At 37.0% G+C, this 23,463-nt stretch overlaps 1 protein-coding gene, 1 long non-coding RNA gene, 2 other non-coding genes and 1 pseudogene across 4 annotated transcripts; all 5 read right to left on the bottom strand.

The window, feature by feature from the left end:
• Window positions 1-415: 415 nt before the first annotated feature.
• Window positions 416-3,481, bottom strand: LOC131837117 (short transmembrane mitochondrial protein 1-like; annotated as a pseudogene).
• CCNB1IP1 (cyclin B1 interacting protein 1) lies at window positions 2,916-11,789 on the bottom strand. Its single transcript, XM_059179609.1, has 4 exons — window positions 11,661-11,789; window positions 9,799-10,131; window positions 6,056-6,389; window positions 2,916-4,004 (listed from the first exon to the last, which is right to left on the bottom strand). The coding sequence occupies exons 2-4, from the start codon at window positions 10,093-10,095 to the stop codon at window positions 3,802-3,804; spliced, it is 834 nt and encodes a 277-aa protein (XP_059035592.1). The 5' UTR covers window positions 10,096-10,131; window positions 11,661-11,789; the 3' UTR covers window positions 2,916-3,801.
• Window positions 11,790-13,614: 1,825 nt separating this feature from the next.
• On the bottom strand, window positions 13,615-17,560 carry LOC131835247 (uncharacterized). The gene is made up of 3 exons (XR_009355117.1): window positions 17,415-17,560; window positions 15,939-16,004; window positions 13,615-14,505 (listed from the first exon to the last, which is right to left on the bottom strand). It is a non-coding gene; the product is annotated as an uncharacterized LOC131835247 (long non-coding RNA).
• Window positions 14,814-14,960, bottom strand: LOC131837298 (small nucleolar RNA SNORA79). Its single transcript, XR_009355960.1, has one exon. It is a non-coding gene; the product is annotated as a small nucleolar RNA SNORA79 (small nucleolar RNA).
• LOC131837301 (small nucleolar RNA SNORD126) lies at window positions 17,157-17,232 on the bottom strand. Its single transcript, XR_009355963.1, has one exon. It is a non-coding gene; the product is annotated as a small nucleolar RNA SNORD126 (small nucleolar RNA).
• Window positions 17,561-23,463: the final 5,903 nt, after the last annotated feature.

Genomic DNA, 23,463 nt, shown 5'->3' with positions numbered 1-23,463 from the left:
GTACCAAATGTTTAAACAGCCATTAGAATTGCTAAACTGTGAAATCAGCATTATTTATATCTGATCGGGTATACAAAAATCATCAATTCTCTTTTTTTTTTTTTAAAGATTTTATTTTTATTTGTCAGAGAGAGAGAGGGAGAGTGAGCGAGCACAGGCAGACAGAATAGCAGGCAGAGACAGAGGGAGAAGCAGGCTCCCTGCCAAGCAAGGAGCCCGATGTGGGACTTGATCCCAGGATGCTGGGATCATGACCTGAGCCGAAGGCAGCTGCTTAACCAACTGAGCCACCCAGGCGTCCCAAATCATCAATTTTTTCCTGAAAAAAAAGAAAAGGTAGTAGAAATCCCAAAGAATAAAAAAGAGACTACTAATTATGGGTCACATTTATGAACCTAGCACCATCATTCCAGTCTTAGGCCATCCCAAGTGGCTAGAAGGAGGAAGAGAAGAGATAAGCATGTTGGAAAAGCATAGTTCTTAATTTGTGGCCCATTGGTACTCTAAGCCAACACAGGATCTAGCAGAGAGGAAAATCAGAGGCTGGAATTTAAAACAAAAAAACTTTTGGCTCTGAGGGTAAGGAGGCACACAAAAACAACAGAATCAGTACATCCAGAAGGCCATGCTGGAGTCCACCTCGTGAACTAGGGAATTCCTTCTTTACGTCCAAGTCCTTTTAATTTCTATAAGTTTTTTTAATCAGGTGTGATATGTCATAATTCTGAGCCAGATACATTCCAACCACATTACCAAAAGTACATCCAAGCAGGTACTAGAGCAAGGTTATCTGCTAGAAATGTGCAAAGGATGGCTAGAAACTGATATTCATGAAACGGCACTGCGGCAAATCAACTTAACCCAATGCCTGTAGCTCAAAGAAGATGCTCTATAATCACTTTTGAGTTTATAAACTTGTTCCAAATCCTGCAAACTTCTAATATTCTCAGGTTGATTGCATGTATCTTTTTGTTCCATATCTTTCTATTTATACCAAGATTATAATACCATCTTCTGCACCAAAAAAGGACAGGTTAAGACAGTGTATGCCTGTGTTGTAAGTTTAAAACCTTAAGGGAAATGTAGTACAATGGTAAAGTAATTTGTCTGAATATTTTCCAAACTTGACAGTTATTTTCTATATCAGAGGGATTTCATCATTTTGAACAGACTATATTAATAATTCTGTTACACTCAGAATGGTATCATGAAAGTCATAACTAATAAACTAATAGTATATCAGTACATTAATAGTGCCAACATATTGATAGACTATGTCTAGAAGGATAAATAAGAAACAATGACTATCTCTGTAAAAGGAAATGCGGACCAAGAGTTGTCAGTAGGCAAAGAAAATGCTTTTGCTGTGTACACTTTTGAACTTATCATGTGCATGTACTACCTATTTAAAAATAAACATAAATTTTTTTTAATTTTTTATTTTTTATAAACATATATTTTTATCCCCAGGGGTACAGGTCTGTGAATCACCAGGTTTACACACTTCACAGCACTCACCAAAGCACATACCCTCCCCAATGTCTATAATCCCACCCCCTTCTCCCCACCCCCCTCCCCCCAGCAACCCTCAATTTGTTTTGTGAGATTAAGAGTCACTTATGGTTTGTCTCCCTCCCAATTCCATCTTGAAAAATAAACATAAATTTTACATAAAATATTAGTTGCTTCCACATAGACTATCTCTAAAAGAGACACAAGATACTGACAACATTAGTCGCTTTCAAAAAAGTGAAGTGAGTGACTGGGGGACAGGGTGAAAGCGAGACCTCACTCCATGCTTTGTTTTACACTTTTTTTGAATTGGTGTCATGTGACTATATTAAACTCTTCAATAAGTAACTAATTAAAAGTAGCATGTAAAAGTCCTAAGAAATTCTCTCTACTTTTTAATTATAGCTTACATGTATTTCAAACTGATCCTATAAACCTAACACAAGAAGTTTCAAAGCAGAAGTAAATCATAAATAAAGATAAAATTATTTCCCCACCATTTTCTAACAAAATTTAAACTGCAGAGGGAAGAAAAATACTTTGTAATGTAATATATAAAATATGTTAACAGCTATGAAATGGGAAGAGATATTTTAAAACTTTTTAAGTGAAGACTTTCATCCTCTTTCTGATATACCATTTTAACTTTGGAATAGAGTAAAAAATGTTTTTGAAAAAGCTTTATATTCTATACTACTAAGGAAGAAAACAGTACTTGCTATCCAATTATGTAAAGCAAAAATATTCATTTGCTTTTCTATCACTAAATATAAAATATCCTCAAATACATTCAGTATGACTTTATTACCCAAATATCAAAGGGATTTGGTATTTAGAGTAATTCTACTATAATTCCTCCTAACCCAATAGAAATAAATAATAAAATTAAAGAGTTAGAAAAGGTCTATAGGATAATTTAATTCAGTCCCTCATTTTACAGATTCAGAAGCAATCCCAAAAAGTTTAAATTCAGATTCAAAACCAACCTACGGGGAGAAAACATAGTTAAATTCTAGATGTTCTGCTTCTGCAACCAGTATGCTTTCAAATCATGCCACTAAAATGATGTACAGTAACTGAAAGTATTTTTCAAATTTCTTTTGGGCTTTATGTTTGTTTGTTTGCTTTTTAAGATTTATTTAAGAGAGCACATGTGCAGGGGAGGAAAGGCAGAGGGAGAGAGGAGACCTGAAGCAGACTTCCTGCTGAGTGCACAGCCAGACCCAGGGCCCTATCTCAGGACCCTGACATCATGACCCGAGCGAAAATCAAGAGTCAGACACTTAACCCACTGAACCACCCACGTGGGCCAGCTCTACGGTTTAAATAAGTTGTTTGTGATAGTGATCATAAATGCTATTTAATAAAGGAAAACAAGGAATAAGTCTTTAAAGGTATTTTAATTAATATAATCTCTTGAGATAAATAACATATTGTAAATTTTCTGTGGTAAGAGTGCATCCTTAAATAAGGCACTCTGTCAGAAGGGTGGAGTCATTTCATTTTGAAATAAATGCCAAAAAATCAACTTTACAAAATAATTTTATCAATGTAAATCATTTTTTTCTTTTTTTTAATTTCTTTTCAGTGTTCCAGAATTTATTGTTTATGCACCACACCCAGTGCTCCATGCAATACATGCCCTCTATAATACCCACCACCAGGCTCACCAAACCTCCCACCCAATGTGAATCATTTTTAATTGTAAATATAGACTTAACATAAAAGCATGAAATTGAATTCTTATTCACCAACATGAGCACACTCCAAACAAATTAATACAAGGGCAAATACAAAAATACATAGATGTACATACCCAAATAACAAACTACAAAGATTCACCTGCCACTTCCTGAGACCAAAGTCTCTGCATAAATATACTGGAAAATACAGCAAAATATCAATATAAAGGAACACAAATACACACACACACACACATATGCATAAATACCAGAACACAAAGTGACATGTAGACCTATAATATAGGTGCTTATGTACATATACATAAACACCTCGTTCAGTCAGAAATAACACAGACAGAAAACCAACAGTCATCTACAAAACATGAAAATTCAACAGTCACAATAAAATTGGGCTCAATACAATGCTCATACTTTAAATAATGGGGGGGGGGGCAGACCCTAAAGGGACTCCTACTGGCACTGAGTTTCTCATAAGTTGAAAATGTAATAACACACAAAGGTTGGTGACTCCTATCCTAATCAGAATAAAAATTATTTGCTAAATGAGATCACTAACAGTGAACAGAGAAATATTCTGTAAAGTGAGCTAAATTCTTTTTACTTTAAAGGCCCTGCTAGAGATTTGCTGCTGCTCTAATTCACGACTTGGGGAAGCAAAACTAAAAAAGCTGTTGCTGGGCTCAGGTGCTGTGGGAGACCCCACAAAAAATGGTCTGAAGTGAAAATCTCCATCTCCACCACCCTGATTTCGAACTGGTGAACTGTCCAAAGGAAACTTGGAGTTGTTCCCTAGAAAAAAATAAGTGAAAAATTTAAGCATCTATTTCTTCACAGATCTTTAGAAACAAAACACAATATTATTTAAGAAATCTTTTTTATTTAATAAATATTTTAACAGAACTCAACTCCTATGAGACTGTAAAATATAAACCTAATTTTGGATAAAGGGCTATGATAGCTCCCACTCCCTCCATGACCACAGTATATACCATATCTTCTGCTGTGACACAGTTTCCAGTAGCCATGACCTCATCAACCAAAGTAATTTGACACAATGAAATATGTTTTTAGTAATGCTAGAACTTATAATTCATAATCTTATTCATTGTCTATGTAATCTACTTCAAAGGAATATAGTGTGTGTATAAAACCACTTGACCCAGTGCTTTAAGAATAATTTTTCTTTTGGGGTGCTGGGTGGCTCAGTGGGTTAAAGCCTCTGCCTTCAGCTCAGGTCATGATCCCAGAGTCCTGGGATCGAGCCCCAATCGGGCTCTCCGCTCAGCGGGGAGCCTGCTTCCTCCTCTCTCTCTGCCTGCCTCTCTGCCTAGTTGTGATTTCTCTCTGTCTAATAAATAAAAAAATAAAAAAGAATAATTTTTCTTTTAAAGATTGCCATAAACACTCTAGAAAATATAAGACAACTATGAACAATTGGCATATACTCATGATCCAAGATCAATTAGAATAACCTTAAGAAAAATCAGACAATAGATCTGATTAAATAAGCATCTAACAACTTCAACCAAGCCGTTCTCTGGCTTCTACAAGTTTTAAAGGGAACATGTAACTAACTAAAGGAAGAGTGTGGACTATATCTTCTTCAGGCCAACAACTGTAGCAAGAGGTGAAAGTAAAAAGTTAAGTGTGCATAAAATGTGGAACAGGAAAGAACTAGTAAATATGAAAGAAATCAAAATAAATGTGGATCATAACAAGGAAAAAATATCTACAGTATTAATATACAATAACACTTTGACTAAATTATAATTATGATTAACTGAAAGTTAAGCAAAAATTCATTTTTGTTTCAGTTCTTCTAGCTGATAAACCTCATCTCATTACTTCCTGCCTTTTCTAGGATATCTCCTCCCCACTAAATCTTTTTCTTCAGCCTATAATTCAAAAAACACATATTTAGGAAAGTCAAGTACAAGAAACCTCACTTTTTTATATGCCAAAACTAACTTACATTAATAGCATTACAAAAATCTTTTGGATTCTGTTATATCAAGAGTAGTATAAAGAGAAGGACTCAAGAAGAGATACGATATTCATTGCATTTTCCAAAGCACCTAGAAAGCAAAAAAGTACTGGCATCTTCCTAGATTGTACACTTCCAGAAAGAAGGGATCCTATCTGGATAATTCTTATATCTCATTGCCTAGGATTATGTCTAGCAGTTAGCACATGAAATATGTCTGATAAATATTTGGTAAATGAAAAAATGTGAACCAAACAACCAACAATAAGTTAAGAATGGTGCACTCAGTATTGCCATGTGAAAGAAACCAAACATGGCCTTTTTGAGTGTGGGCTCTGAAGACAGTTCTGTGACCTTAAATTTACTTAATTTACTTAAATTTTACTTAATTTACTTAAATTTTACTTAATTTAATTAAATTTTACTTAAATTTTCTGTGCTCAGTTTTCTCATCTGTAAAATAAGGATAATAATAATAATAACTACATCATAAAGTTTTGAAAATAAGAGGAATACATGTACAACTGTAACAGTGTCTAGTATTTGGTAAACAATCAATAAATAGCAGCTAATATCATTATTATTACTTCAAGGAAATAGCTTTCCACTTAAAGTACCAATATGAAAACTTTTACTTTGGAGAGATTTTTTTCTCTGTTTACATTGAAGATGTAATTTAATCACAAGCAAATAAAATAGATAAAAGCAAAGATGCACATGTTGAGACATGGATGAAGAATCTGGAGCTTACCACCATTTTACGCCTTTGGAGTCTCCACTACCTTCCTGGAACTGTGCAGAACACAGTGTGAAAGATTTAAAGAACAGTTATTGGATATTACATATCCCTTCTTACCTAATGGAAAGCCAAAAACACCAGATTGTGCAATCATGGAAGGCTCAAGGGTACTTTCTTGGTTAGCAATAGTGATGTTTCGCAGCCTAAGGCTATCATAGAGGCCTTGGAGCTTTTGATACTGACGATTTCGCTCCATAAGTTTCTCAGATATGTCACTGAACTTTTTCTTATATTCTTCTAGCACTTTCTTCATAGAGGTGACCTCCCCCTTCATAGAGGTCAACTCTACATCCTTGCTCTGTATTTGCTGAGTATATATCTTCTCCATCTGTTTCAGATGGCCTTCAGCCTTGCTGAAATTATATTCTTGATAGAGACGCTCCTGATGTACCTGTCCCAAGACAGGAAAAAAAAAGACTTTTAAGGTAATAAATATAGTTATATATTGTAAAAGCTTAAATGTAAAAGAAAAAGAAAGACTTACACTGGGATGTTATTAATTTAACATTTAGAATCAGGTTAAGATGTACAATAGGATGGTTATTATAGTAAATAATACACTGTGTCACTAAATGCATAGGAAAAAATTCTGAAGGAATACTCTCAAACTACTACAAATATACTAACAAAAAAGGATTTGTCTAACCTTAACAAGTGACATGTAGTCTTAAGGTTTTTAAGAAATAATTTCATATCTCAAGTAATCCATACTACAGAGAGATTATAAAATAGCCTCCAATTAACCCTACCTCCTTGTACTTAGATCCTCCTTTTGAATGTGGACAGAAACTATGACTGGAATACAGGAAAAATGACAGGATGAACACACTACATAAGACTATAAAGTCTGCCTTAGCACATTCTCTCTCTTGGCTGGCTTTGTAGAAGCAAGTAGCCATATTACAAAGGGCAACAAGCCAAGTAACCAAGAGCACTTTCTGGGCAATAGCCAGCAAAATACTGAGGTCACATTCAATCTAAACATAGACTGTACAACCTTCACAAAAATTGACTCAATACAAATCAAGACCTAAATGTAAACACAAAACTGTAAAATTGCAATATGATAACAGAGGAGACAATCTAAATGATCTTCGGTTTGATGGTGACTTTTTAGATGCAACACCAGCAAGCACAATCTACAAAAGAAAAAACTGATAAGCTAGACTTCTGTTCTGCAAAAGACAATGTCAAGAGAATAAAAAGACAAGCCACAGACTAAGAGCAAATATTTGTAAAAGACGTTATCTCATAAAAGACTGTATACCCAAAACATACAAAGAACTTTTAGAACTCAACAGTAAAAAGGCCAATTTAAAAATCAAACTAATAAAAGATAACTGAAAAAAAGAAAATTCCTGTAACATCTGAGTTAGATATATAGAGAATTCTTATCAATACGAAAAAACCTATAGCAATTGAAATAAGCAAACTGAAACAGGCAATTCATAAAAGAAAAGTTCATGAAAAAAATACAAGAAAATGTTTTCATCTAAAAGTCATCCAAGAAAGGCATATTAAAAGATTAACAAGATTCTACTTTACTCATGCTAATTGGTAGGTAGAAAGTTTGGAAAATCAAGCACCAGCACCATCATACACTTAAGGGAACTCAAAATAATATGGCCTAACTGGAGGGCAATTTTAAAATACTGCAATTTTGGGAACACCTGGCTGGTTCACAGCATGCTATCTTGATTTTAGGGTTGTGAGTTCAAGTCCCACATTGAGTATAGAGAGCACTTAAAAATGAAATCTTTTTTTTTTTTTTTAAGATTTTATTTATTTATTTATTTATTTATTTATTTGACAGAGAGAAATCACAAGTAGATGGAGAGGCAGACAGAGAGAGACAGAGGGAAGCAGGCTTCCCGCTGAGCAGAGAGCCCGATGCGGAACTCGATCCCAGCACCCTGAGATCATGACCTGAGCCAAAGGCAGCGGCTTAAACCACTGAGCCACCCAGGCGCCCCTACAAATGAAATCTTTAAAAAATAAAATAAAATAAAATACTTCAACTTTTAAATTTTTTTATTTTTTAAAAATCTTTTTTTTAAGGGTACCTGGGTGGCTCAGTGGGTTAAGCCTCTGCCTTCTGCTCAGGTCATGATCCTAGAATCCTGGGATTGAGTCCTGCATCGGGCTCTCTGCTCAGCAGGGAGCCTGCTTCCTTCCTCTCTCTCTGCCTTCTTATGATCTCTCTCTGTCAAATAAATAAATAAAATCTTTTAAAAAATCTTTTTTTAAAGATATTATTTGTTTCAGGACGCCTGGGTGGCTCAGTTGGTTAAGAGCTGCCTTCGGCTCAGGTCATGATCCCAGCGTCCTGGGATCGAGTCCTGCATCGGGTTCCTTGCTCCACAGGGAGCCTGCTTCTCCCTCTGACTCTGCCTGCCACTCTGTCTGCCTGTGCTCACTCTCTCTCTCTCTCTCTCTCTGACAAATAAATAAATAAAATCTTTAAAAAAAAAAAAGATTTTATTTGTTTCTCAGAGAGAAAGAAAGAGAACATAAGCAGAGGAAACAGTAGAGACTGAGAGAGAAGCAGGGTCCTCACTGAGCAAGGAACCCAATGTGACTCATCCCAGGACTCTGGGATCATGACCTGAACCTAAGGAAGACACTTAACGAACTGAGCCACACAGGTGTCCCCAATTATTTATTTATTTATTTATTTATTTAGGAGAGAGAGAGAGAGAGAAGAGCATACAAGGGAGGGGCAGAGGAAGAGAGAGAATCTTAAGCAGGCTCCACACTCAGCTTGGAGCCCAACTTGGGACTTGATCTCACGATCCTGAGATCATGACCTGAGCTGAAATCAAGAGTTGGATGCTTAACCAACTGAGCCACCAGGCACCCCAAAATACTGCAATTTTTACAACTTTGAAATGTATTCATCCACTTTCGGGAATTTAAATTAGCAAAAAATTAAATGTGGAATTTGATAAGAAAGCTCAACCCCACTTTTTTTACTACGTGAAAATAAATTATGATGCAATACAACTATTAAAATTATAATTATAGGATAGCTAACTTTAAAATACTTAATAAAATATTCATAAGCATAATGTCAGCTTTAACTGATATTACCCTTACTTTTAGACAAAATACATATTTATGCACAGAAAAAGTCCAGCAATACACAAACAAATATATCAAACAAATATATCTGAGTGATGGAATTATGGTTCATTTTTTTTTCTTTCTTTTGGAATTCCAAAAATTAACCTATTACTTTAAAAAAAAATTATTAGGGTTCCTGGGTGGCTCAGTCAGTTGAGCATCTGCCTTTTGTTCAGGTCATGATCCTAGGGTCCTAAGGTCCTAGGATCCAATCCCAAATCAGGTTCCCTGCTTAGAGGGGAGTCTGCTTCTCCCTCTGCCCCTCCCTGATGCTTGTGCGCATACCCTCTCTCTCTCTCTCACGCACACACACACTCTCTCTTTTATACTCTCTCAAATAAATAAATAATTTTTTAAAAAATTTATTTAAAAGAATGTTTTCTATATATTCATAAAAAATGAGGGATGCTTCAGCGTCTCATTTGGTTAACCATCTGCCTTTGGCTCAGGTCATGATCCCAGGGTCCTGGGATTGAGTCCCCCATCAAGCTCCTTGCTCAGAGAGGAACCAACTTCTCCCTCTGTCTGCTGCCCCCCTGCTTGTGCCCTCTAACAAATTTAAAAAAAAAAAAGATATTTAAAAAAAAATGAATACAAACACAATGAAGGAGAAACATTAGAAACTTCCACATATGCTTCAAATCACACTCTCCAGAAAAACAAGCCTAAGCACTAACCTGATATGTCCAGAAGGCCAGTGCACGGGAGCTAATGTCCAACACAATTTCCGGTCGAAGTCCTGCCAATACCATGGCTTTATATTCCTCTGATGGACTGAGTTCTGTGCGGACAATGTCTAGCTTTCCAGAAAGGGTACTATTGCAGGCAGGGCAGATAGCTGGTGACCGACTAAACTCACCACTGCCATGCTGATCACAGAAGATGTGAGAGCAGGCAGTGACCCATGCATAACCAGAGAGTTTGAGGCGACACTTGCGATAGTTACAAAGCAGCATGTCTTCACACAAAGACATAAGAGAGAGTGAAGTCTCCAGATGCTGAAAAGAAGCCTAATAAGAGGTAAATGAAAAGGTGAAATAAGTCAAATTTCAATGAAATGAAATAGAGCATGTTTTCATTTTATTATGATAAAATAATGTATTTTATTGTTTGCATTTATTATAATCAATATATTGATTTCAGTGACTCGACAATATTAACTGTGCTCCTTTATATAAACCTCTAGAAAGCCCATGAAAAAAAAATGTAAAGAAAAAATTAAAGACACAAAGTGATCCAAATCTTACTAAAACCAAAAATAATATGCACATGGAAAATAAAGTTTAGGAATATTTACAAAGTACAAATAAAAATTAATCTGTGCCTTTTGCCATTCCTCAATGCCTAAACAAAAAAGCCGAATTTATACCCATCCATAGTTTGCCAGAATATTTCAGTACCACTTCTCACGCTTGGCAGATATAAGTCCAGGCACCAAGTTCAGCCACTCTTTAGGAAAAAGTGTTTTTTAAGTTACAGTTTTACGTTTTTCATATACATATTTCATATTTCATATTTCATATTTCTCAGATTCTTTACTTGTGTTGCCTTACCTAAAAAAGAGTAATAATATGTAGTATTAAATGGAAAATAACTTAATTCATTCCAGCAAATGACCATTATGAAAACTGAAAATCTGAACAAAAGCTGTTTACCATCAAATAATTCACCTATTAATATAAATACTATTGAATGCTATACTCTCAGTAAAGAAGTTTGTGAAACTAGGGTGCCTGGGAGGCTCAGTTGGTTAAGCAACTGCCTTTGGCTCAGGTCATGATCTTGGGAGTCTCAGAATCGAGTCCCACATCAGGCTCCCTGCTCGGCAGAGAGCCTGCTCCTCTCCCTGACCTTTCTGCTCTCTTGTGCTCGCTCGCTCTCAAATAAATAAATAAAACCTAAAAAAAAAAAAAAAAAAAAGTTTGTAAAACTAAATAAATACTCATAAATAAATAAATAAATACTCTTCTGTTATTTTTCAATATAGTGTCCACTCTCACTGGTTTTACTAATCCAAACTGGACAGCAATATTCTGGATATACCAAAACCATACATTGTATGAAATAACTTTGACACACCAATTACACACCAAGGAAAACGTTCATATTTAACACATTTATTAACCGACAAATTCTGTCAAGAATGTTGCCTTGATTCCAAAGGGGGGAAAAAATGTTGCCTTGGTCCCATGGGTCGATGAGGGCACTCTGACACCTTTACCCCTAAGTACCCACTGAGTTAGTGGCACCTTGCAGCAGGAATTATGAGGCCTATTTTACCTCCAGCTGGATAACAGGCACAGGGGAAGCAGAAGAGCTGGGAAGTTTTAAAGTTTTTAGAGCTTTCTCAGGCAGAGCGGAAGGTGCAGCTAATTCCAAATTTTCCCCGACTCGGGGAAAAGCCAATTCGGCAAATTTTAAGTTACTGAAGACCAAGTTTTTAAGAATTGGACTCACGGAAAGTTCACTTGAGTTCTTTCTGCTTTCTGTACTCTGCAGAGAAAATAAGAACAATAATAATACAAATAATATATCGAACCTGAGGAGCCCAGAAAAAGCGCGGGAAAACGCCGTCGCCTCCACAACTCTAGCACTACACGGGCGAGGATTCGCGGTACCTCTCCAGTACGACACAGAACGCATGCGTGGGGTGGCCCTGGAGCCTGGGGGTGGTGGGCACAGGGCTTCCGGCCGCGCAGGATCCTGGGACCGTCAGGCTGTGGCACCTGGATTCAGGCACATATCCCCATGCACGCGCGTCTCAGGCGCTGTGAGGGCATGAATCCCACTGAGCATGGTCCGGGTTTCCCACATGGGAGCCCCGTGGATAGGCCATGGAGTACCCTTTACTGCCCTCAGCTGGCACAAAAAGTAACATCCTAGGCTATCCTGGGTATAACATTTGAGGTCAGAGGCTCCTGAGTAAGAGCAGGATAGGGACAGCTGGGAAGCTAACAGGGCTAGCTTGTGCGCCTGCGTATATGCGGGTGTTTGTCCTGGGAGCTCTTGGGGAGGACCGGCTGGGCAGCACAGACTTGCTAAGTTGTCTCAAGGAAAAGTCCCAGAAATTTGAGATACCTGTACTTGGATAGTTATCACCTCCATGTTGAGGTAGATTCTGCCGTTTTATTTTTTAATCCATCTTGATAAAGACATCTTTCTAGCTTTTACACATCCTCTATATACATTTAAAGAAAATAGAACTTTTCCTTCGTTTAGAATCTGTATTAGGAACATTCATTACAGTGCCTGTAACGAAGCGAGAGGATCAGGTGTCAGCTTTTTTGAGGTGATCTGCCTGCCTTTTTTGAGGTGTCAGCTTTTTTGAGGTGCTCTCCTGGACCTACTTTTAATTGTTTAAATGTTTGTGCCTGTTTTACCCTAATGCTATTACCTGTCACTTTCTTTTCTGTTCTTTGTAAACTGTGTGATTTTCTGCTCAATCTATATGAGTTCATTAGAATCCATATTGAAACTAAACTGAGAAGGGCTTGAAGGGTTCTCAGAATACAAGCCTTAATGCTGTCTTTTGTGGCCAGCCACCTGTCCAGATGATGTGACCCCATTGTGAATTAGTAAGACACAATCCAATGAATCAGCAACATAATGGATACCAAAGCCCTGCAAACCTTTTTCTGGGTAGTGAATTTCTAAGCCGTTCTTCTTCAGACAAAAACCTATCCTAATTAAACAATTTTGTGCTAGTTTTTGGTCTACTTACTGCTTGCTTGTTCACAGTAATTAGAAAAGGTCATCTTGACCTCTGCATACATTTCCTAAAATGTCTTGAAAGTTTAGAGTGGTAACTTAATTCCAGTGGTACAAATTGGATTCAAACAAACTTGGGGTTTCATGTGCAAACTCCTCACATCTATTTTGGCTATCTGAGCCTTTTGTGCATTTTCTGATTTTTAACAATGCCAAATGTAGTACAATAAAAGAGTACAATCTCAAAGTTAGAAAACATAAAGCATTCAAATTTAGCCAGAACCTAATTTTGTGATCTAACTTACCTTTGTACTGCAATATGATCTCTTCTACTTCTTCATTAAGACAACTGATTCCCGAAACCTTAGTGTTCCCCACACAATTTTCCCACTAACTCAATTACAAATTTCCAACCCATTTGGCCAGAAGTTTGTAGGAATAACATATATATATATGTGTGTGTAGTATGTATATGTTACGTATGTATGTATACTTTTTTTTTGCCAACATGTTTTGGCAGATAGAATAAATGGGCGCAGGGTGCTACAAAGTCTTAATATCGCAGTAATCTGGAACACCAGGACCTGAACTAGCCTGCTTCTCAGTGGCACTGTGTACTCTTCTGTTATGGCATAGACAAACCCTTCACTGGCTCTTTTCTAGAGGGCTCCTGGGGATGAGACTACTGAACTCAATCAAGGCTGAAATACAAAGACCCAACAACCAAAAAAGAGCTTTTTAAAAATTTTTTATTTTTTATTATTAAATATTAAGCATACAAAAAATATGTGAAGAATGAACATCACTCAGCTTTTATAAAATGAAATCTTTCTCACATTTTATATTATTCCTCACATAGCCAGATTGTTTTGGTAGCCATTCTTCATTGACTCGTAATGGGTCAGGCATCATAATTAAGTATCAAGAGTTTAATTTTTTTTAAGATTTTATTTTTTAAATAATCTTTATACCCAAGGTGGGGCTTGAACTCACAACCCTAAGATCAAGAGTCATAGGCTTTACCAACTGAGCCATCCAGGCTCCCCAAATACTAAGTGTTTTAAGTAGACTCCGTGGTACTCAGATAGTTTAATGTACCTATACATATAATTTCCATCAGAGTCAGAGTGAAAATTGAAGTCCCAATTATTACATATAAATAAATATCTTGCTGAAATGCCATTAAAATGGTTGCCATTTTCCAAGGACTTAAAAAGATTTTTGCGGACGCCTGGGGGGTTCAGTTGGTTAAGCAGCTGCCTTCGGTTCAGGTTGTGATCCCAGGGTCCTGGAATCAAGTCTTACGTCGGGCTTCTTGCTTGGTAGGAAGGCTGCTTCTCCCTCTGCCTACTCTGCCTGCCACTCCCCCTGCTTGTACTCTCTCCCTCTCTCTGAGAATTAAATAAATAAATAAAAATCTTAAAAAAAAAAATTAATGGAGGTTTCAAATCACTTCATGTATTTTTCAGTATCTATTCTGGGCCAGGCATTACAGATAAGGAAGCTTTCCCACTTTCATGGAGTTTATAATCTAGCAAAGAATCTAAGAATGATAAAAGCAAGTATTTCACTCTTTCCTTTAGTGTTTCTTACATTTGTGCAAGTTGATTCTATAAGGCATTTCTGGTGAGAAAAGTCACGTTCCATCTTTAATTTGAAAATCATCTACCTTCATGCTGGAAAGAAAAAGACATTTTTAATGCTAACCTGAAATATATAAACAGCTACTCAGTAGAAAACTGATCAGTAGAAACTTATCAGTAGAAAACTAATTAAACCACTTAAAATTTAATGATTTCAGAGCATAATGTTTCAGTAACTCTTAGAATCAATTACTAGACCTCTTTCTTTCATAGTCCTAGGTCAGTGCTATTCAAACACTTTTGTGGTCAAAGGGATTTCTAAAAACTACATCCTCATGTTTTCATATCAGTTTTATTTTTCAATCACAGGTACATTCTTAATCTATCACCACCTGCTTCATAATTGTTTGACTCCGCAAAAATCAGAAGACACTAATGGATGGCCAACGCATCCTATGGTGCCCTGAGTGAAGACAAGTCAGCTTTGATATATGATGGAATAAAATCCCACTACCAAAAGCTCCAAGCAGTGAGAGGAACAGCCATCAAAATTTATCTCCAACCATTTTAATAAATGCTTTAAGGAACATTTATAAAAATAAAGCTATTGGGGCACCTGTGTGGCTCAGTGGGTTAAGCTGCTGCCTTCGGCTTGGGTCATGATCTCAGGGTCCTGGGATCGAGTCCCATGTCGGGCTCTCTGCTCAGCAGGGAGCCTGCTTCCTCCTCCCTCTCTCTCTGCCTGCCTCTCTGTCTACTTGTGATCTCTGTCTGTCAAATAAATATATAAAATCTTTTAAAAAAATAAAAATAAAAATAAAGCTATCAAGTTGCTCTTAATAGGAATCACTACGTCTAAATTTTTAGGTCAACTAAGAGCTGGAAGAGCCAGCTAGATAGACAAAATGAGGAATAAGATGATAAATAAATTGGTACCAAAACAAGATCAATCAACTAAATAAAATGTTACTGGGGCAGTTATATAGAGATATACCCTATAGTCCTTATCACTATACTTTGCCTAATTCTAGAATGCAATTGAGTTTTGTGTGCTGAAGATAAACATAATGAGGTCTAGACCAACTGGCAGAAAGATGCATGTAAGCAAAAACTGCACAGGACTTTGAAGATAAAACAGCTCACATTTTTGAGTGATTACCATATGCTTAAACAATGTTCTAAGCCCATGCATTTATTATGTAATCTTCAAAGTCAAGTACTATTCTTCTGAATCCAGTACTATTATTCTCATCTTCTAAGATATAAGGGTACTAAGACCCAGAGATGTTAAGAAACTTGCCAAGTTTACATAACTGATTACGTGACAAAAGATGGGTCTGAACCCTGTCTGACTCCAGAAACCATGTGTAACTATTATATTATGCTACCTCTCAACATCCTTAATTGACTTTTTTAAAAAAACAAAATTTTCTGTAGCAACATAGCAGCTGGCCATGAAGTCATAAAGCTGAATTTTCAAAGATTCATATATATGTCAAAGTTTCTTGATTTCAGAGAAGACTTACCATAACAGAAAAATGTTGTCATCATCTATTGTATATCCAGGACTTAGAGCACCCAAGAATTCCAGCCTGGGAAAAGAAGTGAGACTCAGATCTAGTTTCAGTCTCCTGAAACTTCATTTCTGCAAAAGACATAGCCAAAACTAAAACCTACTTCAAGTGCTGATGTTACTTTGAATTATTATTTAAAAGTGCTGATGTTACTTTGAATTACTACGAATTACTGAATTATTTGAATTATTATTTCCTATATTTCCTGCCTCATATGTACCCCATTCTCTGCTGAAACATGCAGGCACAGGTAAAGGATAGAAGCCTGTTCTGCGTAGGTTCAATTATACAATACCTGAATATAGTAAAGTCAGAAAATAAAAGTTAACAAGATCACCCTTAGAATACAATTCTATAGGAAACAATAACCCCTGTTATTTGAATATATCCTTTCAGATAATTTCTGAAGTAAACATAAGTATATGAAAATGTTTAAGCATGAGTGCCTGGGTGGCTCAGTGAGTTAGGCCTCTCTGCCTTCAGCTTGGGTCATGATCTCAGGGTCCTAGGACCCAAACCTGCATTGGGCTCTCTGCTCAACAGAGAGCCTGCTTCCTCCTCCCTCTCTCTCTGCCTGCCTCTCTGCCTACTGGTGATCTCTATCTGTCAAATGAATAAAATTTTAAAATCTTAAAAAAGAAAATATTTAAGCATAAAATATAGAGCAAAAATATTGCTCTATAACTTGTTATTAATATATCATGAATACCCTAACATTTCAAGAAAGATAAACCTGTATCATAACTTTTAAATGTCCATATAGTGTCACATTTTATGATCTTGGCAAAGTTGACTTAACCAACTCTGGGATTCTCTTAATCTTTTTTTTTTAACATATAATGTATCATTTGAGATTCTCTTGATCTTACATATAAATTAAGAAAATAGTGATAAGTTTAAAACTGCCGAGTAAAATGGTTGACAGAATTAAACCAGTTATCAGTGTTTTTTCTGTAGTGTTTGAATGTTTAGATTAAGGATTAAGGATTAAGGATTCTTGACCGTAGTTCTGCCTATCTCAAGAAGATACCACAAAAGATCAAAGCACAACAAAGTGTTGTAGTGTCAGATCTGTAATTCAAAGATTTAAGAACTACCTGGGACTGGAGGCTAGAATCCAGTAAGAATTCCAAGAAGCAGAATTCAACTCCAGGTATTTGCCCTAGCTTTAGTCTCTCAGAGCATGTGTTTAATCAGGGTGATCAGCTGAAACACGGACTTAAGATGCATTTCATCATAGCAAACTGTAAATGACTTATGAAGGGCGAACCACCACCAGCTCCTCATCTTTAAACCAAGCAAACCCTCTTAACGTAAGAACTGTTTTTTCAAACTACCAAATTCTAGCTACTAAAAACATGGGGCCCCAAAACTTAGAAGGAGATTAAAAATCCAAACAAAGTAAAAATAGTTTTCTTTTACACTTACCTCTGGTATCAAAAGAATCAGCTTCTATCTAGAAATTAGTTGAACTACACGATCTACCAACTACCTGAATACCAACTTTCCAGATGTATCATCTCTGGAAAATAAAAAGTAAGCAAGTAAATAAATGACTTGAATGCACACCAGCCTACTCCCAAGTCACACCCCTATAGCCTCAAGGAAAATTAACCTCAAGGAAAACTTCATTCTGTATATTAACTTCTAGTCAGTAATATAAATGGACCCATCTATTCGGAGAGCATCATGAAATGCCCAATCTCAGTATCACATTAGGGCAGGACTCTTACACAAGATCAACTTTTGTATGAATTTAAAGTTTGGGGACACCTGGGTGGCTCAGTTGGTTAAGCGTCTGCCTTTGGCTCAGGTCATAATCCCACAGTCCTGGGATAGAGTCCCACAACAGGCTCCTTGCTCTGCCTGCCTCTCCCCATTCTTGTGCTCTGTCTTTGACAAATAAATAAAATCTTTAAAAAAAAAAAAAAAAAAAGTTTGGGGGCACCTGGATGGCTCAGCCAGTTAGGTGTCTGCCTCCAGCTCAGGTCGAGATCCCTGGGTCCTGAGATTGAGCCCACATTGGGCTCACTGCCCAGTGGGGAGTTTGCTTCTCCCTCTCCCTGTGTCCCCTCACCCCTGCTTGTGTTCTCTCTCTTAAATGAATAAATAAAATCTTTTAAAAAATTGATTAACTGATTAATTTAAAAGTTTGGGTAAAACAGTACAATAAGACTAACCACACTCTGAAAGGATACAAGTCAACAGTCTCACAACAAGAGAACAGGTATGGAAAAAGGAAGGAGCTGTGTGCTGGCTGCAACCAGAGCTTGACAGCCATGGGGAAAATTCAGCAATATGGGGCATAAAAGGCATGGGATACTGCAACCTCTCCAAGTCCATATGGTGTGTAACTACAGAAAACCCTTGTAACCAGTCACTAAATTCACAAAATCCTTAAAAAAAAAAAAAAAAGTAACCCATAAGATAAATAAGAAGGTAATCTGAGGCCCCTGCTGGCTCAGTTGGTAGAACATGAAACTCTACCTCAAGGTTCTGAGTTCAAGCATCACTTTGGGAGTGTAGTCTACTTTTATAAAAATGAGAAAGTAATCCAAAATAGTTAACATTTTTTTTCAAAGCGTGTTTCAATTTCATTTCATCCAACATTGATTGTATTTAGCCTTTACTCTTGGTAAAAATTAATCACAATCAACTGAAGAAAACCTTCCTCTGACAAAGCAAAATTGTAGCATCATTCAGAGCCCAACGTGGCCACAAGATGGCAATATAAGAAAAAGTATAATTTCCTCTTCCAACAGTTGGTGTAATCTAACTTCTAGGTGAAACAGGCCGAACACAAAATTCATCACTGCAGGCAAACTTCAGACTATTCCATGTTCACCAGATTACTAACTAGAAAGTTTCTTATATTGCATTTAATGGTAATTTAAAACTTACTACTAAAAATATTACAATTATATCTTTACCATGTTCCTTTTCATGCATCAATGTGAAGATTTAAAAATCTATAACCTCAGATATAATCTAGCTAGAAAGACAAGATTCATGAATATTAGTGTCCATGCAGTAGAGCAAGCAACGCTAAGAATAAGAACCACTGGTCACAGATGTCTTCATGAAGAAAAAAGGTACAGGTCTTGAATGAGCCTTAAAATTGTACTTAAAATAATACCGTATTGTATAGTTTAAAGTTGCTAAGAGAGATCTTAAAAGTTCTCATCACAAGAAAAAAAAAATTGTACTGTCCTATAGGTAACACCACATTCATTCATTCATTAAAATTAAAATTAAGTTAAAAACTAACTTCCTGGGGCACCTGGGTGGCTAAGTGGGTTAAAGCCTCTGCCTTTGGCTTGGGTCGTGATCCCAGGGATTGAGCTCCACATGGGGCTCTCTGCTCAGCAGGAAGCCTGCTTCCTCCTCTCTCTCTGCCTACTTGTGATCTCTATCTGTCAAATAAATAAATAAAGTCTTTAAAAAAAAACTAACTTCCTCAGTCAGGCACATTGTAATTGCTCAATCAGTAGTCACATGTGGCTAAGGGCCACAATATTGAACAATATAGAACATTTCCCACAGTAGTCACATGTGGCTAATGGCCACGATACAGAACAATATAGATCACACAAAGTTCTGTTGGACAACAGTACCTTAAAGGATGAATATAACTAAAATATACTGACAGAAAGGAAACAGTAGCTATCATTCTTAAAAATTCCTACTTTCTATCAAGAACTGTACAAATCACTTCACTCAAACTTTAAAATCTCATATTTACATGGAAATTTGAGGCTCAGAGGAGTTAAATAAATTTTCTAAGGTCACCCAGCTATTAAGAGCTAGGATTTAAATCCAGTTCTGTCAATAATCCCAATTTTCACTTCACCATACCACTTCCTACATGAAATAAGAAGCAGAGCTACAGAAGATGGTTGGTTTGCTTTGGCACATATAGAGAATGCTCTGGAGGCTCAGTAGGTCAGAAAGAGACTGAGGTGTTTTAAGTACCTGAGATATGCGATCAACGTGTTATTTTAACTCCTGTCCTAGAGTTGAATACTGTTTTAATTATGTAAAATGTTTTCAGAGGAGTAGCATATTAGATTAACCAAGGAAATAGAGACGAAATAAGCATTGAAGTGCAAGGTTTCTAAAGCTTTAACACTGTCTCCCTCAAAATCCCATGATCCAAGTATTCCCTACCAGAGAATAATTATATATACACCTAAAGGTGCAACTTCTCTATTCTCACAAACTTAGATTGTAACAGTTCTGGTCTCTGTATCCTTGGCACATAACCTAAAGTTTAGGACACAAATCCTGATATTAAACACATGACCCCTCTCCTAGGATGAGATGCTCCCTGAAGGATTCTAGCTATGCTTCAGGAAATGTCACTGTACCATGTGAAGGCCACTTCATATTTACTGAGCATTTAGGGAGCTTAAGCAAATATTTTGTAAATACTTCATAAACTATCAATGACCCACTCATTTTGTTCCCTGTGAGAAGTAAATGCTGCCAAGTGCTGGTGCTCATGGCCAAAAGGTACCTTTTACAGATGTGAACAGATGCTTCATGAAGACCTGATACAAACTCCAAATTGATAATACCAAATCATTTGATGCTTCTGCTTTAAGATTACTACCACTGCTCAGTTTTACCCTGTTCCATGCCAATTACTCAGTGCCCACTCTGTGTCTAGCATTATAGGATACAACAGGAATTCAAAGAACCTATTCTTTTTTAGATAGAAATGACACATAGGCATGGGTGAGACAGAGAGAACACTTAAAGGCCTATCTTAGTCAAAGTTCAAGTACTTGCTTTATGATCCCATCAGCCTTTAACCATTCCTACTGAGAATGTCCAAATCCCAGCCCACTTGATCGTTAGGGCATCTATAGCAGATGTTACAGATGCTTTCACAATGCCACTTCCGGACTGGCACCCAGGGGTCTGAAGACCCAGGCCTTCCTTCCTCCATGGATTCTGTCTTCAACCTGAAACAAAAGGAAAACAACACAAAACTTCATCTAGGAAGTAAAAGCAGACCTGTCACTTGTCATGGCTCTCTTTCAGGGATAGCTCTGTAAGACACTGCTATCAGAACAGATTCCAAGTTTTGTTTCCCACTCACTGTCAGCTACTTTAGAAAAAGTGATTGTTTTAACCTCTGAGAGCATATAGAAAATAAAAGTGGGCAGTCCTTTATTGCTCAATCAAGACATTTATGGTGTTGGTTGGTTTCTAGTCATCACTGTGTACAAAATAAATATAAGTAACAGGAAACACTGCATGTTTAGTCCTTATAAATATATCAAAACCCACCTGAATGTAATATGTGACAAATGACTCATACACACATATGTTGGGGGAAAACAACAAGATTGTAAACTACCTAAATGTTGACCAATAAAGGTTAAATAAATTACGGTATGTACATACATTAGATTACTGTATAACCATTATAAAGAATGGGGATGGGTCCACCTGGATGGCTTATTCCGTTAAGCCTCTGCCTTTGGCTAAGCTCATGATCCCAGGGTCCGGGATCAGGCCCTGCATCAGGCTGTCTGCTCTGTGGGGAGCCTGCTTCTCCCTCTCCTGCTCCCGCTCCCTGTGCTTGTGCTCTTTCTCCATCAAATAAATAAAATCTTTGCAAAAAAAAAAGAATATGGATATTCTTTATTTACTCATTTGAAAATCCTAAGTGGGAAAAGGTAGATAACTGGTAGAGAATGTAAAGAAGACAGGAGGGTGAAATACATGTATTTGATTATACTTACATAAAATACCTCACAAAGGATACAAAAGAAACTGTTAATGCTATTACTGGGGAGGGGAATTAGGTGGCCTAGGAGACTTCATGATACATGCTTTGATCCCTTTTTAATTTTGAACCATGTGAATTTATTATTTTCAAAAAATAACATAACAATAAAACTTGAGAATTATAAGGATTATGAGAAGTCTACAACCATCTATTACCACATTTCATTCCACATTATTTCTTTCACATCTTGTATCTGGAAGAATAATGAACACCTACATTATATTCAAACTGATATAGATCAAGGAGGAAAATGGGAACACTGAAGGTTACGAGGCAAAACGTTTTTATAAGAAGAAAGATATCCAAAATAAATGTAGTGCTTACTTCTAGAAGGTATCTTACATTTATTATAATACCAGCCTTCCTACATTTTGATTTTCCAAAGGGGAGCCTAGTCATGGTTCACTGACTCACCCAAGGTCCCTGGAGGAGTAACCTGTGGTGCTAGTATTTGATAGGCTTGTCCTGAGCTAAGACCCCTGATTTTTCTTTAGTGTATCTTAGGCTTTTTAGGGTACCCTCACTACAGTGGCCACATTAAAATTGGGAGCTCCTCTTAGGGCTCACTAAAGTCATCAACTTCAGAGGTTGCTGCCTAGGCTCACTAAGAAAGCTGGAATGCTCTGAGCAAAGACCAGGGCAAAGACAATGTTTGCTACATCTCCCTCAATCCCAGCAAGGACCTGGGCCCTGCAGACACAAGAGAGTTATAGTGTATTGGTCTGAAACTCCTCCCAAGTAGAACAGCGTGTTGGGATAACAATACCTTTCCCTCCAAGCAAAATGAATCCAGGCGTTTTCCAAGAACACAGGCCCTGGATACATGAAGCAGAGTCTATTGTTTCTGGGTCACCGGGTCTCAGGGAAGGAAGGCAGACCCAGTGCTGCAGAGGGCCACGTGGAAACAAGACAGAGCATTTCCCTGCCTTCCCTCAATCTCCACACAGCCGAATTAATGCCCTTGTGACTCACACATAGTCCAACACTTGCTTGAAATAAAGGCCTGCCATCAGGATACAAGGTTCAAATGGAAGAGAAATTCAAAACAGTTAGGGAGCAAAATTAAGTGCACACTCACCAGCCCACCACCAAAACTGAGAGAGTAAGTGTAGAGACAGGAAGCAGTTTTCAGAAGTGGCCTCAGAGTCTGATTGGCTGATAAATTAAAAGCAGTTTCCCTTCTCCTTTACCTTAAAGGGTACGGGAATGAGGCAACCCCTTCCTTCACCTATTTGTCTCATGGAACAGTGATGCTACTTGCCCTATTTTTAGATTGAATTTTTTTAAACCAAGTTTCCTTTTGAGGTAACTTAACACAAGGTACTTAACACAAGGTACTTAACACAAGCAAACACAGGCTAATTCAAGCTGTATATACACATTCTTGCTTAGATGGCCCTACTGTAAACAATTTTCATTCCTTTAGGATCATTTCCTAAATTTTCTGACCTTAAAATGGTTAATTTATGCAAGGTAACAGGTTTCATTATTAACAGTCTAGATCCACTTAAGTTAGAACTTACCTTCAGGGTAATGTTCCAGTTAAGGAGCCTAGTGAGCAAAAGATGGGTGTGGTTAAGGGTTTAGGTTTTGAAGTAAAATTTAGCTGTATAAACCTTACTAAACTAAGCCTTATCTTCTTGGCATTTTTGGCCAGTTACTACCACTAGTTCAAAC

This window comes from Mustela lutreola, chromosome 7 (assembly GCF_030435805.1).
Source record: "Mustela lutreola isolate mMusLut2 chromosome 7, mMusLut2.pri, whole genome shotgun sequence".
Classification (NCBI taxonomy): Eukaryota; Metazoa; Chordata; class Mammalia; order Carnivora; family Mustelidae; genus Mustela; species Mustela lutreola.
This window is presented reverse-complemented; position numbering and strand designations above follow the sequence as displayed.